General features: G+C 33.3%; 1 protein-coding gene across 4 annotated transcripts in view; it reads right to left on the bottom strand.

Moving 5' to 3' along the window:
• BANK1 (B cell scaffold protein with ankyrin repeats 1) overlaps positions 1–19,717 on the bottom strand; it is a 327,436-nt gene that overhangs the window by 262,286 nt on the left and 45,433 nt on the right. For 3 of the 4 annotated variants that reach the window (XM_077142682.1, XM_077142680.1, XM_077142681.1), the window contains exon 3: positions 414–455. The exons of the other annotated variant lie outside the window; for it this stretch is intronic. In XM_077142682.1, the coding sequence (XP_076998797.1) occupies positions 414–455 (42 nt within the window). The remainder of the gene's footprint in view (positions 1–413; positions 456–19,717) is intronic. 4 annotated transcript variants of the gene reach the window in all.

The following is a 19,717-nucleotide window of genomic DNA, read 5'->3' on the forward strand; positions in this document are numbered from 1 at the left end:
ATTGCATAAGAGGACAGCAGGACCATTTTTCATAATCACATTTACGTTATTTCTTACATAAGTAATAAATATTCATTACATATACTTTAGAGCACATGGATAAAGAAACAAAAGAAAATAAAATCACCTATAATTCTATCACCTAGAGATAAGTGCAGCTAACTGTTAGCCTATAACCCTCTAGTCTAAAAGGGAGCGATCATATATGTATTTATACTATTAGGTGAAATAATAAGTCCTTATATTTGAATGGTACTTCACAGTTTATCAAGATTTGTAAATCCACTTTATCTTATTTTGAACACATACTAGAAACTATAATCCTTTTTTCAATGCTGGTTTACCAATTCCTGTCAACCATTTAAAACTACATTTAGGGATGGGCCACAGTGGCTCAGTGGCTCACTTTTTACCTGCCATGCTGGAGACCCGGGTTCGATTCCTGGTACCTGTCCCTAGTTAAAAAAAAAAACAAAAAAAAACTACATTTAGATAGTTTTTAAATTCTCTATGCCAGAAACTGTCCCTCTCACAAAAATTGTTCAGCTATATAGAATCTTTTTTACCACTGCTAGCATTTTCATGAAAAGAAAATAAAGTACTTGGTGTCAAACAGAATTAAAAACTAAAACTGATATAATTAACCTAAGAATAGGGTAACAGAAATATAAATAGTAAATTCTATAAGTAAATCTTAAATTTAACTGTAAATGATGAAGGTCTATTGGTTGAGGGGCAGAAAATAAAATTTCACCAATATTTAGAAATTGGTTTGCATTTATTTTCCTCCTTATAAGCCTAAACTTTATGTAGTTCACAGGGCAATTAGTGAGAAATTAATTTGTATATATATTTATAAATTATATGTATTACATAATAATAAAGAAGTATAAATATATAGTATAAACCATTTATTCAAATTCTATAGTTTATACAAATTATATAAACATAATATAAATATATTATATAAATTATTCATTTATTTTTACATATATATATATGTATCCTAACTATGAATACCAATATCACACGTTATTTGTTAAGATAGAAACTCTCATGAAGGTGAGGCATTCAGGCTGACATTCTTAGAAGTAGGCCTTAAACTTAAGACAGTGAAGAGCAGAGAGAACTCCATTCATTGGACCCATGCTCCTTTCTCTGATTTCCATGAGATTGGAGAATTGACTGTCTTGTTCACAGTTGAACACCTGACAGTTACTCAATAATTATTTGCAAATGAATGGATGAATATATTTCAAATGGAAAGACTTGAGGAAGATGAGGCTGAAGAAGAGTCAACCCTCTCTTTGGGAGGCGCTTGTTAGCAATTGTCTTCCCTTTGAGATTCAGAGAACTACCCATATTCATGACAACCTTTTTGTTTCCATTTCTGGGATTGTCTTCAGTACAGTATTTACACATCGCTACAGATCCTCACATAATAGGCTTTGGGAGAGCTCAGGGGAGTTACAAGGACGTAAGAGAAATGCATGTATGTCCACGTCCAATCTGGTCTATGCAACGGGTCAGCAGAGAAGGGCAGCAGTCTATCATGAGCTAGAACTTGAGGAGTGACTCGGAGCTGAATGGAAGGGGTAGGAAGATGTTAGAAGGACATGAACAGGATCCTAGAAAGGCAGACTATTGGAGAAAGGCAGATCTTCTATAGTAAGTACCTAAATGTTGGAGAGGCTCTGCCCTTGGAAAGAGTAGAAAAAAGTGGCACGTTTGAATTAACTAAGTTTAAATGACAACACAACTTCTTTAAAAAAAAACACTCCTATGAATGAATGATCAAATTAAATGATAGAAACATGAAATAAATTATTAAAAGAATATTACTCTGCACTATAAACTCCATGCCCTTGCCACTGGACTTCAATTTCTCTTATATCTTCAGAGGATATCTTAGCAAGTGGATCTAGCTCCTGACCTCTACTTTTCCAATGTAGCACAGTTAGTCATAAGTTACTGTCAGGGAGCTGGAATGTTTTTAGTGATGATGTCTTATAACTTAGCAAGTGAAAGAGAGCTATAATCATTTCATTGCCAGAAAGGAAGGGGATTTTAGGTATTTTATCTAAAATGAATACCCATAATTTTATAAACCAACTTCCTCAGGAATGTGAATAAGAGTTAACAATTATTCTGCATTTACTATATGCCAAGTCCTATTCTGAGTGTTTTGAATATAATACCCTACCAACTCCATAAGGTAAGGGATTTATCCTTACTGTGTAGATTAATTCATTCATTCCTTGACTATTTATCAAGCACTAAACAGATATGATACAGGATGCTGAGGACAGAGAGGTGAGTTTTTCTTCCCAGAGTTTACAATCTAATGAGGGAGCAGCAAATAATACATGAATAAAATATAGAAGTGTGTCAGCTGCTGGTTAAGTGCTGCAAAGAAAAATAAAGCCGGAATGACAGATAGGGAGTGTGAGGGAAGGGTGTATGTGTGTGTGTGTGTGTGGGGGGGGGGTTAATGAGAAAAATAAAGTTCTGAACAGTAAATTAACTCTTCCAAAGCCACACAGCTAATAATTGCTGAAGTCAAAGGAAGAACTGGCTAGCCAGACTGTAGAGAACCAGAATAACTGCACTACATCATTTCTTACTCAAGTTAATGCTTGTGTATGGCAGTCTAGTTATGATCTGATAGACTCAGAGGCAAAATTTTCAGAGCTGTTAAAAACAACATACGGCCCAAAGTTCCAGTTAAAATGTCTACGACATTAATTTCTACTATAACACAAGATTATATGCCCCATTTGACATTAAATTGATCTGGCTAGACTGTAATTTGCATAGAAATGGCAGTTTATGTGTAATATGTATGTTTTCAGTGCTTGTTGTTCTCTGAATTACTTCACAAGAATGTTGATTTTACAAAGAATGCCCAGGGATATTTTATATGTTATGGGATGGACTCTCACAGCCAGAAAAAACGGCACTTTTTACAGTGCCAAACTTGAAGAATAGTTATCAGTAGGAAATGACAATTTTTCTGTCTCTAAATTGAATTTTTAAAGAAGATATATTTCTGATTTTCTCCTTCAAGTATCTTAATTTTTTTAGAATTACATGAAAAGCAGAACTTTCACTTTGACCTGTAACATCAGGCTTTCTTTGATATTTTTTAAAAGGCTCACCTGTATTTTATTTATTTTAAATATTAATCAACATCTTTACTTGATATAGCTAGGAATATTTCTGGAAAATATTGGGTATTCTGCACTTGAAGATTTTATATGACTTTAACTTCCAAATCATGTCACAAATTTCAGGGATTTGTATATGCAAATAATTTGAGGATGTGTTAGAGTTTTTCTATTTTAATGTGGCTAGACCAAATAACTTAGAAATTGCCTGTTTCCATATAAAAAGTAGGCTTCTAAATGATACTATCTTTTCCTTTCAGAAATTTTTTTCCTTTCTGTATAAGCATGACCTTTTCTCAACCTGAATAAAATTATAGAAATTGATTGCTAAACATTTTTGGACAGAATGCATTTTTGTTTTCTCTTATTTATTCAGTGGGATATATTAAAGAATACATTTTTAGTATTGTTAATTATAACTAAAATATGTTTGAAGTTAGGCCTAGAAAAATTTTCCTTGAAACTCACCCTGTTGCTAAACAAGCCCCTAAAAAAGGTGAAAAATATTGGTAGTGGGGTAAAAATAAGAGGTAATATGTACTGAGTTCTTAAATCTCAAATACTCTATGTAGAGATTGATATACATAATTTCATTTAATCCTGACAATTATCCTATGAGATACATACTGTTGTCTCTGGCTTTTGAAGAAGAATTATTGAATTTTTCAAATTAAATAAGTTGTCATGGGTCACTGTTGGGCTCCAAATTCTAAATTTGTTGATAGACTTATACTTCCCACTGAAGGCTGGTCCACATATATTTTACTGGTTCCCAGCCTCAGATAGAAGATGCTTTAGCTTCTTTGGCAGGCTTGCTGATCTGCTTTGCCTGCTTAACCTATGCAGAGTGCTCCACTCTCATTCTAGCTATTCCAAACTACTTAGCATTCCCTGAACTACCAGAATCTCTCATTCTTTCATGTATGCTTTGCCTATTCCCATTTTCCCTCTAGTTACCTTAAACAGATCACTGATTAGTCATATGGGAGATTTTTCCTAACTCCCAAGGCCAGGTTAGCTGCCCCCTTTTCTGTGCGCCCACAACTCTTTGGATGCACTGCATTTCACTAGAACCACTATCACATGGAGTCATAATATTTATTATGTTTTATTTACTTTCCTGTCTCTCTCATTGGGTAATGAGCTCTTGAAGGCAGTAACTGATATTTGTGTTCACCCCAACTCCAACTGACTACCAAAGGCTGCTACATAGTAAAAACTTGATAAATGTCAGTTGATTTGACTAAAACCATTATTCAGTGGAAAATCAACCAAGCCAAAGGAAAAACACATCTTACAAAGCAAGGTAATTGTTCCCTATAGCCAGCACACATGTATGAAAGAAAATTATGCAAGGTTGAGTAATGAGGAAAGGTAAATTATACAGATGTGGTCCTGACTAACAAGGGAAGTAGGAGAACAGGTTAGACAGAAAATATTAATTTTCTGAATTATGAAAAATATGTTCCTAAATATCTAAATGTAACAATAAAGAGAACAATGATAAAATGCTAGGTGCTAATGTTTCAATTAGCAATACGAAAATATATCACAGATCCCAGAGATAAAAGGCTAAGTTGAAGAAAATGTCTAAATGCAAGAAGATCAAAGTAATTTGATATGATCAATATGTTGATGGGGAAAGTACTATAGGGTATCATTTCATGCACTGAATCAGGGTTAATAGGATGGGAGATTTATTAAAAATACAAAATAGGGAAGTCATATTGACAATGAAATGTGAAAATCAATCTTAGTATAATGAAGTGAGACTCAAAAGGTAGGTACACTAAGAAGGAAAATCAGAAAAAGAAGATAACTTTCATTTGCAATTTTGAAATATCGTGCCTAATATGAAAAATAATGTCTTTTGGATGAAAATATTTCCAATGGAAAATCCAGAAAATCATTTCCTTTAAAAGCTTAAAAAATTTTAAGCAGTACTATACTATTCCAGACAGAAAAGCTTTCTAAAGATCATTTAACATAAGAGAGGTAACTGAAATTGAAGTGCTGTATAATATTGTATTCAAATGAAATATATTTCAAGTATGTAAACTGTACATAAAGACACAAAATCAAAGACATAAAATGGTCTAAATTGCTACAATCCTGGAAAATCTAGAATGTGGAGGTGCCATGTGAAGGTTTAGAATCTCTCCACAGCTGAAAATATAGGGGATGGGAAAGGGAGAATTCACTGCCTCTGCCAGCATGAGCCTCAGCAGAGCTGCTTCCAATTTATTGCTACCTCAGCTTTTCTTCCAAGAATATGTATATGTTTAAGAAAAAAATTGTCACATACTCTCAAAGTACCCTACAATATATTTTTTCAAAATCAAAATAAAATTCACTCATCAGTGTAATTACTTGAGATATGGGTGCTGAAGTGTCTACTCCACATCCCAGCTCTGTTTTCCAGTTGTCTGCCCTCCTATATTTTTACTTAAAAATCAGAATGACAATAATATGTACACCTTAGTGTTCTTGTTAGGATGGAATTAAAGGATTCAGTCTTTTCACTGAGGACTGAATTTAAAATGTGTATAAAGTTCTCATAACAGCAGATAGCTCACAGAAATTGATCAATGAATGTGAGGAAATTTAAAAAAATATATGGAATAAAGGAATGGATCAACAATGAACAAATAATGGAAGAGAAGTAATATGCTATCTTGTGTAAGCACAGATGCCATTTCAGAACTGGATTTTGAAGGTGAGGATCCAGTGCTCTGATTAAACATGCTTTTTCCCCGATCTCTCCCCACTTCTGATATTATGTATCCTGCACAAATAACAATGTCTCAGGTTCTCAATTCCATCACCTGGCAAATAAAGATGTTGGAGAAGATATTATTCGATTACATTTAATCCTTGAAATCCTCTATGATTTATTTATAAGAAGCATTTTTTAAAAACTAATTTTTCATATGAAGTATGAGAAAAGCTCCACATAAATGTATAACTTTCATGGTAGTTCATCTGTTTACAGCTTATCTCTGAAATGCTTATCAGATTATGTTGCCCTTCCTTACATAAGGGAACACAGGATACTGTGCAAGATTATCATTGCCATTTAAACCTAAGCTTCCATATATTAGCATTTTGTTTCATTATTTTGAACTTTTATTTCAAATAGAATCTTTTATGAATGCAATATTGATTTTAGTAAGATTTTCACTTTCTACTGGAACAGTTGTAATATATCATTCCTGAGCCTAAGGCAAAATTTGACATCTTGGCCTATCATATTGAACTTTTTAAAACTTTAGAAAGAAGAAAAAAATTCTCAAACTAAATACCCTATACTTGTCATTTATATTTTGCCTTTTCATCTAACATAAATTATAATATTTGTCTCAGAATGATTTTATGTACATTTTTGACAAGTACTCTATTACACTTTATTGTATCTTTGGAATGAAATATGCCAAATGTTAACAGCAATTGCCTCTGAGTATTGTCATTCTGAATGAGGTTCTTTTTCCTTCTTGTATATTTTCTGTGTGATCCAGATTTTTTTTTTTACAATATGCATGCATTACTCTTTTTCCCTTCCTTTTTTTTTTTTTTTTTTTGCATGGGCAGGCACTGGGAATCAAACCCAGGTCTCCGCATGGCAGACGAGAACTCTGCCTGCTGAGCCACCATGGCCTGCCCCGCATGTACTGCTTTTTTACAATTAAGACAAATAAATCAAAAGCTTTTACGTATTTTTCTTTGGATTTTTTTAATCTTTTACATAATTCAAAGTCAGTGTCATGTATTAATTGAGTTTTTTTTACAAACTATAAAATTAAGTATTTAAAAATATAGTCTCTTTCTTAAGAAGGAAAATGGAAAAAAGCAATTGTATAGCTCTTTTTGGCACTTAAGTTCTAAACTGCTTTGAAACATTAAAAACAATTACAAATTAGAAATAAACCACCCTCCTCTCAAGTTTCAAAAGGATGCAATGAGTTGTATAGGAATTGATCAGTTGAATAAAAAAAAATTATGTATGGTACTAGTCATTGCGAATGATGGAACAATGATTGAGACAAGTCTCCCTTACTTAAGGAGTTTTTACACTAGAGAATGGGATGTCAGAGAATTGGTTAGAGGATTGGGTGGCATTCAAGTTGGGCTGGAAAATACATGATCTCCAATACCACAATGTTTATCAAACTGGAATTCCTATTGAGGTACTTGAATAAAAAGAAATGGTAAGAAGAGCTAAACTTTCTCATTTGGGAAGCTATTAAAGAGATTGATGAACATTACTTATATCCCTACAAATATATTCTAAAGCATTATGAAGCTATTAACAATCAAAAAATATATACTGATATGGGATGAGCCTAAGTGGGAGACTTGTGTTGATTTCCATGTGCTCCAACATTCCTATAGCAATTCAAAAGGAAATCATAATTGGCTAGTAAGGAGTGCAACTATAGAAAATTAAGGGATCCATATAGTTCCTGGAAACACATATAATTCCAACTCTGCTATTGTGCAGTCTGTAAATAGGCAATTTAAAAAATCAGTTCTACCAATATACAGGAATATGAAGATACTAGTAAAAGTAATTGGGAACATATTATGGAAACTTAATGTTGAAAACACATATCTTCAATATGAATGTAAGTTAATTCTCATTTGGTGGCATCATAAAAATTGTGAATTTTTAAATCTTCATTTATTTCCTAACATAATTGAAACTATCTAGTTCAATTGTGTGCATCTCAGTGAATAATAAAGTTAATTTTACTGTCCTCTCACTCTATTTCCTATATGAAATACAAAAATTATGACCAATGTTAGATAGCACAATGTTTTAGTAAACTGTTAACTCATCTCACATGATCCTATGTCCTAAGTGCGGATGAGAACATGTTATTGATATTAAAAAAAATAAAGTTTAAGAAATTTGTCTAGGAAAATAATTGCTGAGACAAGCAAAAGATTGGTGGAAAAGAATGGAAAAGTATTTTAAAGAATTTTGAGACAGAGATAACGACTGAATGTAGGGGAGAGAGAGACGTTTATGATAGCTCCGAAATTTATACCTGGGGTAGGTACCAGCTAGAGCAAGGCATTTCAAATACTGCTTATATGTAAACTCTATGTCCAGTGACTAAATCATCACTTTTAGGGTGGAGTTCTAGGGACTTCAGATTACAGTTCTGTAGGCTCCAAACTATGGATTATTTTCACATCCATTTCAGAGGTAGATATTTTATTTAACAAGAGACACACATAAAAACATCCTTGGTGCACAGGTGGTTCAGTGGTAGAATGCTCGCCTTCCCTGTTGGAGACCCGGGTTCAATTCCTGGACCATGTACCACCAAGGAAAAAAAAATCCTGACCTAAGGCCTTTATCTTATTATCTAGAAGTAATAGGTTTCTACTAACAACTCTGTAGGTTAAATTTCATTCTTCATATATATATATATAAAATAATGATCAAATAATATTTAGAAAAAATAAAAGAAGGGAAGATAAAATTCAAAAGTATAAAGTGATTAAAAGGATAAATTAAATATGGATCATAAACTGAGGAAAAGCCTTTTTTACCCTTAGTCTCAGAAATAATTTCAGATACTTTATTAAAACATACAAGCCAGAGAAGCTCTTTGGGGCAAAACAAACTTGCATAAAGTATCAGATATCTGCACTCACATTTATTATTCAGACTTTTTGAGTAATATACTTTTCAAACAATCCATCATTTTAATTGCAGTTATAATGAACTGTTTTTTCTTGGAGAAAAAGAAAAAGCAGCTATTCAATCCCTGAATCTAAAAGTTGGCAGCTAATCATTTTTCAAGCCATAATAAATTCTAAAAGTGCAAAACAGTTCTACTGGCCTTTGTCCTAAAATATACTGTTATCATTACAAGTGTATTGTTAGAATTGATTAATTATTGTCTAAATTAGTGAACAATCAATGTAGGTAATTTAAATCATGCCACTGATTTTTAAAAAACACTTTACATAATATTTGTTTATAATGTCCTGTCTGTCATTCTAATGCCTTTTGACTTTATTCTGTAGGCAAGGCAGAGCACCATAAACTGGGTGTGGGATTTAAAAGGAACAGAGAGGAAAAAACAGGCCACTGACTAGGAGACTAGCAGTAGACTATAAGAGGAAAGATGAAGATTCTGGCCAGGAGAATGGGAAAAAGAATGGAAAAGTATTTTAAAGAATTTTGAGACAAGATACCAATTGAAGGTAGGAGAGATAGAGACCTCTATGGCAGCTCAGAAATTTAAATCTGGGGTATGGGAAGCAGTAGTGATGTCTTTAACTAAGATAGGAAACATACAAACACAGCTAAATTTCAATGTTCTCCTCTCTGAGCTGGCAGGACCGCAAACTACACCCACCCTGAGCGAGCTCTGGACATTGTTCCCTTTGCTTTTAGGATGTTTCTTTCATTGGTCTTGAGTAATTTTCCTTACATGCATGCTCTGATTAGCATATCAGCTGAAGATTCAAGGGGAATCCTCTGCAGATCTCCACAGCTCTATGCAACTCCCTCTGCCTTGAGAACTCTAGCTGCCTTGGCCTTCTTGTACAACCAACTCTATTTGCTGAATTTTAGGAAACTACTCACTTCACTTGGGTTCCCTGTCTATGTGCTGTGGCCCAGAAACTCTCTCCAAGTAGTAACCTGGGGCAACTATTGGACTCACCTTGCTGTTTGCCCTCTCTCTGGGATCACACTCTTTAACTGTCTGGCGTCTTTTATGTGAAAACTGCTGTTTCATATTGTGGTAGTTTGAAGCTGTTTGTACCCCAGAACAACATGTCCTTAAATCTAATCCATTCCTGTGGGTGTGAACCCATTGTAAGTAGGCCCTTAGATGGGATAACTTCAGTTAAGAAGCATGGCCCACCTGAATCAGAATGGGTCTTAATCTTATTAACTGGGGTCCTTCAAGAGTGAAATTCAGATAGAAAGAGAGAAAAAGCCATAGGAAGCAAAAGGTTGGCTATTGATGGAATCCAGAACAGAAAGGAGAGACCAGGAGATGTTGCCATATGACAGAGGAGCCAAGGATTGCTGGCAGCAAGTTCCAGAATACCACAGTCTTCAAGGAGAAGGCATTGCTTTGATGATACCTTGATTTGAACTTTGTTTTAGTCTCAAAATCGTAAGCAAATAAATTCCCATTGTTTAAACCAACCCATTTTCATGGTATTTGCTTGAGCAGTTTAAGAAATTAAAACCCATATACTGTATCCAGTTTTTGGTTCGCTGTTTTGGGTTTTAATTACTACATTTTGGAAAAAAGAGAAACTCCAGTTCATATCTTTTTAGTATTCCATGTGGCAAAATGCATAACAAACTTCTGCTACATATTTATGATCAACAGTTGTCTCAAGAAAAAAATACCTATGCAATTTTTTGAACTGGAGCTGAACAAGTCCTTGTTTTCTGTCTTCTTGTTTTGTTTGGTTTTTGTTTTTCCATGGAACATTTTTATTTGAAAGAATAATAGGCAAATCATGGTTATTCAGATTTGGCTACTTGGCAGGCAGATTCTTAAAAGTGAATGAATTGAATGTGTCACTACAAGGAAAACTGGCAATCATTGTTGCCAATGGGAAAATCTGAACTTTGAAGCCAAAATTAGAACTTTAGAAAGCTTGTATCCACAAGCATGAGCTTCAGAACTTCATAATACTCTATACGTTTCTGATAATCAGTGGTGACAACAGAGGTGTTTTATAAGGAGATGTGTCAATATTCAGAAAATTTGCATAACTCAGTTAACCAATATTTTCTAAATGACCAATTTACAGTGTTATAAAATCATGCATGGTAAAAGAACTTTTCAAAGTCAGGAAATACTGATGAATTTTAATATACTCCTACCTGAAATTTTCACAGATATGGCTTTTAGATTCTACATTGTAAGAAAACTTTTAGAAACTACCACTAGTCACTTTTCAGTGTCATATTACAAAGAATACTTCTCTCTCTTCTAACTACATATCAGGGTGAGGCAGGAGTTTATTCATATTCTTCAACTGAAGCAACATGTTATAATAAACAACATGAGAATCTAGCTGACTTTAAGCCGACTTAGAGATTTGCAAAAATATAACCCAATGCCATTCTTCTCACTATTTGTAATTTTTAAGAAAATATCATTATTTTATATAGAAATGTTATTCAAATTAAGATGTAAAGGATTTATTATTACGTTTAATTGCACTCATAAGCACTTTTTAAAATTCTCAGTTTTAATCTCTAACATAAAAATCAATAGATTTAACCCATGCACACACAAAAAAAGCTCTTTGGGGTTTTAAAAATTTCGATAATGTAAAAGTGAATTGAAAGCAAAATGTTTGAGAACTAGCCTAGAATTATAGATTTGGAAGTATTTGGCTTAGAAAAAATGCTGAAGACACATTTAGGGGGAGGTAGTTGGAAAAAACAGGCAAAGGACAAAACTCTGAGACATCCTACCCTTCCCCATTGCTAAGCCTCTGCATAAATCCAATTTGTCCTTACAGCCTATTTAATTTTTTCTTTAGGCATCTTTCTAATTTGTCCATTGTACCCCATCCCCTTCCTAATTCCTTAAACTGGGCCCTCTTCATTTCTCTCCTGTATCATTGCAAATCTTCCTTACCTAACCATAGTATTATCTATATGTATATACTACACTATCAGAGTAATCTTTCCAAAACCCTTATCTGGTTATAGCTTATCCACTCTGGAAAAGGTCTTCAAGCCAATGCCTTGGAGTCAAAATCCAAACTCCTTAGCAGTATGAAAAGCCTTTTAGAATACATCCAACTGTGGCTACCTCTCCAGCCTCTTTATACAGGGACATGGCCACATGAATCCTACACTGCTGTCATTCAAATTACATGTAGTTTTCTCAGTGAGATAGAGTCTTACCGAATGCTGTCCAAACTGGAATATTTTAAATAAATAAAAATGGTAACTGAGCCTTCCTATAGTAATTTTTATCACCACATACTTATGAGTTACAGACATCACTATAAATAGGTTACTAAGGGAAAGTTACGCAAATGTTTACTTTCTAATCTGATAAACAATTGTGCAGCAATAAAGCTGACAAAAAGTGATCTGATCAGTTCTTTATAATGACTGAAAGAAACATCCTCTATAAATTACACGCACTTTCTCTCATCGCAATTGACTGAAGCTTTACAGGAAGTGGTAATAAGCAATGGTATGCATATTTGCTTCTTTCTTCAATGCTTCTGTTTGTGTAATCTATGCATAATCTAAGAGTTTATGAACTCACTTACAACATTCTTTTTTTAACTATACTTCCATTCCCTAATCTTGCCTCTCCTGCCCCAACACTACTCATCAAGTTAGAGGAGATAGTGTTAGAACAAAGAACACTCACTAAAGTCAAAAGTAGATTTTTAAGAATAGATTTTATGCAATATTCTCCCCCAAACACACACCAACCGTAGGCCAGCACACCAGGAAAGCAGTTACCTGATACCCTTCCCAAGGGGGTTTATTACTGGGAATGCAGACCATCACAAGTTTACATATAATATGCTCCCAGAGGGTATCCCCAGGACTTTACTTTGAAGAAAAGTCATAGTCCAAAAAGTGCAGTTTAATTAATGTGCCATACCACGTCTCCATCACCAGTTATTACAAACATAAATCAGTAAGTTTTCTTACCTTGTAAGGTCCATCTTGGAAAAATTAGTCTCTATTGATATGACTCTGAATTCAACTACCTAATGCAGTGTCATGTATGCCAAAAGAATATGAAAACTAATTAAATTATATCTTTCCTACAATAAAATGAAGCTACCTGTCAGCTGATGGGAAAATGGCCCTTGGTCCTTACATATTAAAAGACTTTTATTTTTTTCTTTCCAACTAAAGAACCTGGAATGATTCATTTTGTAAAGATGATTTAATCTCAAATGTTTCTAGGGAATCTTTTACTCATGAGTATTTATGTGTAACTTTCTGTTTATCGGAATTTTAAAAAAGAATTTTTATTTGCAGCACTTGAGATTCACTGAAAATATTTTTTCTTCTTAAATTGAAAGGTCTACCAATTTTGCACTATCAATCCATTGAAGTATTATGGATGTTTTATTTCAGGGGGGGATTGTGACAATGAAAATGAAACATATGAAGGTAAAACAAGGAGAAAAGACAGTTTTAGTTATTCATTTCAAAGGCTTATGGAAGCCATGTCTCAAAATGCAGGTTAGAGGTCTAAATCAGTTGCGATTCCTAATTATTCACAGTCCATGCTACATTCTTAAGTGATTTTCTTTCTGTTTTAAAAATTGCTTCTAATATTATAATTACAGAAACAAAAAAAAACTAGTGTTCCAGAAGTATTAGTCCCTTTTATATCAAAATTAATATGCTGTAAATAATAATAATATTGCATGCATGGTGAGTTGAAGTAAGAAAATTTCCAAGAGGCCAAACAGTAAGTACAGACACATGCATAGTGTTAAGGGAGCATATGAGAACCCATATTTGCTCTGAGCTAATCTGCCATTCACTGGTGGGGCTGGATTTTAGGATGAGAGACAAAATTAGGACTTGAATAAAATGAGAGATCAGGTCAATGATCTTCTTATAAATCTGGAGCACCCAAATTTGCAAAAATACAGATTCTTTCTCAGCCTAGGTGGAACAGAAAAACAGAAAGATGCTTTTGAGAATTCCTAACTAAGAGCTTGCATTCACAGGGGTTCAGTGTCTGGATAGATACTATTTGGCCCAAACTTGCATGTCCAAAATTTAATTTAAAGTTGTCCCAGGATAAAATTCAAGTGGGAGGAAACAGAACAAAATATTCTCTTTAGGAAACACTTTAAAATCAGGCCTCAAAAGATTTTCATAGTCAAAGTTCCATGTAATATCAATTAAAATAAAAAGTTACTTAAAAAAATAAAAATCTTAAAAGACCAGCTCTGTAATCATATATTACAATTTTCAAAAAGGATATAAATGTGTTAATATAATGAAATAAATAATAAAAGGAAATGGAGACTGTGAAAGAATAAAAGACTATTAAAATGTGCCAGGCTTTAATAAAATATCCAGATGAAACTCTTAGAAATAACAAGTATAATAGCATGTAATAAATGAATTAGAAATTCAATGAAGAGTTAAAAATGGCAGATGAGAAATAGCTGAAGAATTAGTGATCCAAAACAAAAAACTGAAGAAATTAAACAGAATGTAACAAAACAGACAAAGGAAGACAGATGTGAGAGGGTGGCTAAGAGATAGGCAGAGAGAGTGAGAAAGTTCTAAATGTGCCCATTCAGAGTTCCAGGAGATAAATGGGAGAATGGAAAAGAGGCAAGATATTAGAAGGTACAATGGTTTTGCATTTTTCAGATTATGGAAAGATGAGGAATCACAGATCTAAGAACCCCAACTGATTACATAAAGGATATGTAAAAAGATTAGATAGTAGACACTTCATTTTAAATGTGAATAAACTGAAAGTCAAAAAGAAGATCTTAAAAGTAGCTAATGAGAAAAAGTTTGCCTACAAAACAGAGATTGCCAGATTAACAAACTTCACAAACACAACAACAGTGGCAAGAACAGAGTAAGAAGATACTTTCAAAGTATTGACAGCAAACAACTGTCCTCTTACAGCTAGTGAGGCTGTCTTTTAATAATGAAGTAAATAACATTTTTGCTCTGAGATAGTTTACTTCCAACAGAATTCACCAAAGGGAGTCTTTGAAGATACATTTCATGAAGAAAGGATGTGACTCCAGGAGGAAGGTTTGAGGAACATGAAAGGGAACTATCAATATATGTTTAAGCTAAACAAATATTGGAAATATAAATATCAAAAACATGGGGAAAAAAGTAAGATGGAAAATTATCCTATCAAGTTGGAAGAAGAGATGACTGGAGTTACTGCATTATAATGCCTTTTTAAAATTTTTTTGAAGTAAATAAAGTAATTTAGTAATTTTAGGCTACTAAGTTAAAAATACATCTTAAAATTTTCTAGGATACCACTGAAACAATACAAATAGAATGCAAATGGAATTGGGGAGGGGAGACAAGCTCTTTGCCAAAAGGAGGCAGAAAATTAAAGAATAAAGAAACATGAAAAGGGTGACAGATTGAACAAGAGAGTAGAATTGAATCCATATGTAATAGGAATAACAATCAATATAATTTGATTAAATTATATATTTAAAAGGTTAAGATTGTCAACATATTAGACACACTAAATGAAATAGACAAATTTATAAAAATACACAAATTACTTAAATTCAATCAAGAATTGGGTCTGAAGAGAAAAATAAGAAATAGAGATTTAATAAGTAATCAAAAACCTCCCAACAAAGAAAGCCCAGGACCAGATGGCTTAATTACTGAATTTCACTAAACATTCAAGAAAAAATAAAACCAATCCTGGTCAAATCTTTCAAAAAATAAAGAAGAGGGAAGACTTCTTAATTATTCTCCAAAGCCATCATCACTCCAATATCAATGCCAAATAAAGCTATCACAAGAAAAATAAAACTACAGACCAATATCCCTTACGAATATAGATGCAAAGGTCCCCAATAAAATACTAGCAGGTCAAATTCAATTGCATGTTAAAAAGATTAAATATTATGATCAAGTGGAACTTTTCTCAGGGATGTAAGGTTAGTTCAAACTAAAAAAAATAAATACATGTAATAAACCATGTTAATGGAATGAAAAGAAAAAAAAAACACATGATCATCTCAATAGATACAGAAAAGGCATTTGACAAAATCCAGCACCCTGTCTTGATAACAAATAACTCTCAAAAAAATAGGAATAAAAGGGAACATCATCAAAATTATAAAGATCATATATCAAAAACACAAAGCCAATATCATACTCAATGGTGAAGACTAAAAGCTTTCCCTTTAAGATCAGGCACAAGACAAGGATGCCCACAGTTACCATCACTACTCAACATTGTACTGGAAGTTCTAGCCAGAGCTACTAGGAAGAAAAGAAATAAATGTCATCCAACTTGGAAAGGAAGAAGTAAAACAATCCCTATTCACAGATGACTTAATCTTATATATATAGAAAATCCTGAATAATCTACAAAACCTATTAGAGTTAATAAATAAATTCAGCAAAGAGGTGGGGTACAAGATCAATACACAAAAATCAGTGGTATTTCTAGACACCAGCAATGAACAATCCAAAAACTCAATCTAGAAAACAATTTCATTTACAATACCAGCTAAAAGAATAAAATATCTAGGAATCAATTTATCTAAGGATGTAAAGGATTTGCATGCAGAAAACTGCAAATAATTACTGAAAGAAATTAAAGAAGGCCTAAATAAATGGAAAGATATTCCATGCTCATGGGCTGAAAGATACTATCACTAAGATACAAATACTACCCAAAGTGATTTCAGAATTATTCTGTTCCAACCAAAATTTCAATAGCCTTCTGAGCAGAAATGGTCAAGCTAATAATCAAATTCATATGGAAGGGCAAAGGGCATTGAGTAACCAAAGCCATCTTGAGAAAGAGGAACAAAATTGGAGAACTCACACTTTCTGATTTCAAAACTTATTACAAAGCTACAATAATCAACATGGTGTAGTACTGACAAAGTCAGACACAGAGCTATGGGATAGAATTGAGAAGACAGAAACAAATCCTCTGATTTATGGCCAATAGATTTTTTAAAAACTTTTTAAATTATATAATATAACATATATATAAAGCAAAGAAAGAAAAACAATAATTTTCAAAACATACTTCAACAAGTAGTTTCAAAACAGATTTCAGAGTTCGTCCTGGGCTATGATTTCAACATCTCACATTTTGCCTTCTAGCTGTTCCAAAACACTAGAGGCTGGAAGAAATATTAATATAGTGATTCAGCAGCCATACTCATTTGTTAAATCCCATTTTCTCTGTTATTCCTTCTCCTTCGCCTTTAATCCTTCTCTCTTTAGGGATCTTTGGGGAATGCACTGTCTGACTTTTTCATGTTGAGAAGGGGTGACCACACTGAAGGACAGGGGGACATAATTAACTGATAAACCTGTAGATGCTGGTCCCTCTGGGTTTCAGGATTTATCTGACCTAGAAACCGTCTGAGAATTGTATGTTCCAAGAAGGCAAACCTAATGCATGAAACTTTTAAAGACTCTTAGTTCAAGCCGTAGGTGTTCTTAAGAGACAACAGGAGTGATGTTGATTGAGGTTTAGCAAACCATGACAATTACCACTTTCTAATCCAAGCTTGCATAAGAGCTGCCTCCAGAACAGCCTCTTGACTCCATCTGATCTCTATTGGCCACTGATGCCTTATTTAATTGCCCTACTTTTCCCTCTCTTGGTCAGAAAAACATTGTGAATCCCACAATGCCAGGGTCAGCTTTAACCCTGGGAGTCATGCCCCACATTGTCAGAGAGATTTTCACCCATGAATGGCTTGTACCATGTAGGAGGGAGGGCAACAATTTTCCTTGCAGAGTTGGGCTGAGAGAGGAAGGCCATGTTTGAGTAACGAAGAGGCTTCCTGGAAGCAACTCTTACCCCTCATTATGAATAATCTTAGCTTCTTCCCTACAGAAATGTTTCATAAGAGCAAACCTCAAAATCCAGAACTTGGCCTATTTTCTTGGGAGCCTCCAATGGTTGGGAGGGTACCCGTGGTTTCCCAGAAGGAACAGTTATATATATATCTATATCTCCTTCGGATCCTCAAGGGACACTACCAATGCTTTGTAATTATCAGCCCACCATAATCTAAGATGTAGCCTGGCACTATGCCAAGCCATAGAGAATTGCAAGGTTTTGTTCCATTCTGGACTCCAGCAGTCTGGGCTGTCTAAATGAGCTATATAGACGCTGATTCAGAGTATGTTCACCAAAGTGAACTTCAAGACAAAAAAATTTTCAGAGATAAATTAGTTCATTCTAAATTGGCAAAAGTAAATTCATTAAAACATAGAACTATGCCAAAGCTGTGAGTACTTGCAACCTGTATCAGAATTATATAAAGCAAATCTTTATATGTAGTGTGGAACAATTGATAAATCCATGACCAACATGGCATTTTAACACAGTTACATTAGTAATTGGGGACATACGAAAATGAGTTAGCATATAGATATTATTAATCATACAAGTAACAAGGTTGATCTAATGGCCACAAAGAACAGAACATACCAAATGTGGAAAATAAGTATTCTTTTCAAGCACTCCTGGAACATTTTAAAAAACTGACCACATACTAGATCATAAATAAAAGTCAACACATTTCAAACTATCTGAAGCATCTAGACTACATTTTCTGACCACGTTAAAAACTTTAGCAATCAATGCCTAAAAGATAAATTAAAACCCATACTTCACTATAAGAGAAAAACTTCAAAAGAATAAATCAAAACAAAATTAGAAAATATGTGGAACCGAGTAATAATAAAAGGAGCTAGAAGAATAGTAGCATATAAAGAAGTACTTAGAGAGAAATTACAGCCTTAAATGCTTTATTATGAAAAGGAAAAAGAAACAAGCTTTATATATAAGGACCTAAGCACCTTAAAAACTCAAAGAAAGTAGAATTAAAGAAATATTAAATATAATAACAAAAATAATTAAAACAGAAAAATGTAATAGAAAGTATTTTTACAAATTCTAAAAGATTGTTCTTTGAAATGACTAACACAATTGTCAAACTTCCGAGAAGACTGAGTACAAAAAAGAGAGTGACAAATAAATGATCATAGAAATTTAAAAAGGGGACATCATTTTGTACAGTACAGATATAAAAACTCAAAGCTGGTTATAAACAACTTTATGCCAGTAAGTTTGAAAATAAGTGAAATTGGCAAACTCATAGAAAAATATAACAAAATGACTCAAAAAATAATCTGAATAGTTCCCCAATTTTATAAGATATTGAATGGAAACACTCAAGGAACAGGTAAATTCATAATGGAAACAATAATCTGAGTCCAACCTCACATTACATCAGAATTAATTCCAGATGTATTTCATATTTTAATGAGAAAGTCAAAAATTTCAAACATTCAGAGGATATCTATATGACCTAGGGAAGGCAAGGATATCTAAACAGGATATAATAAATAGTAACCTAAAAGAAAAACATTGATATCTTTGACTATATTAAGTGTGTCTGTTCATCAAAACTATTAAAAATAAAATTAAAATTTCTAGCCCCAAATGCAAAATCTGTATTTTTGAAATATAACTATACACCTCAAAACATTCTGTACACCATTAAAAAGAAAACAAACCAACCAAATGAAAATGGGTAAATGACATGAAGACATTTCAGAGAAGAACAAAATTGGAGACTAAACCTATGAAATATGTGAATATATGAGAAATGCTTATTAGTAATTCTATTGGTTTGCTAAAGCTGCCAGAATGCAATATACCAGAAATAGAATGGCTTTTAAAAAGGGAATTTATTGCATAACAAATTTACAGTTCTAATGCCATAAAAAAATTTTCCAAACTAAGGCATCCACTTTGACCCATAAGCCAATGGGTCTAGAGCAT

The sequence above is a fragment of the Tamandua tetradactyla genome, chromosome 24, assembly GCF_023851605.1.
Source record: "Tamandua tetradactyla isolate mTamTet1 chromosome 24, mTamTet1.pri, whole genome shotgun sequence".
NCBI classification, from domain to species: domain Eukaryota; kingdom Metazoa; phylum Chordata; class Mammalia; order Pilosa; family Myrmecophagidae; genus Tamandua; species Tamandua tetradactyla.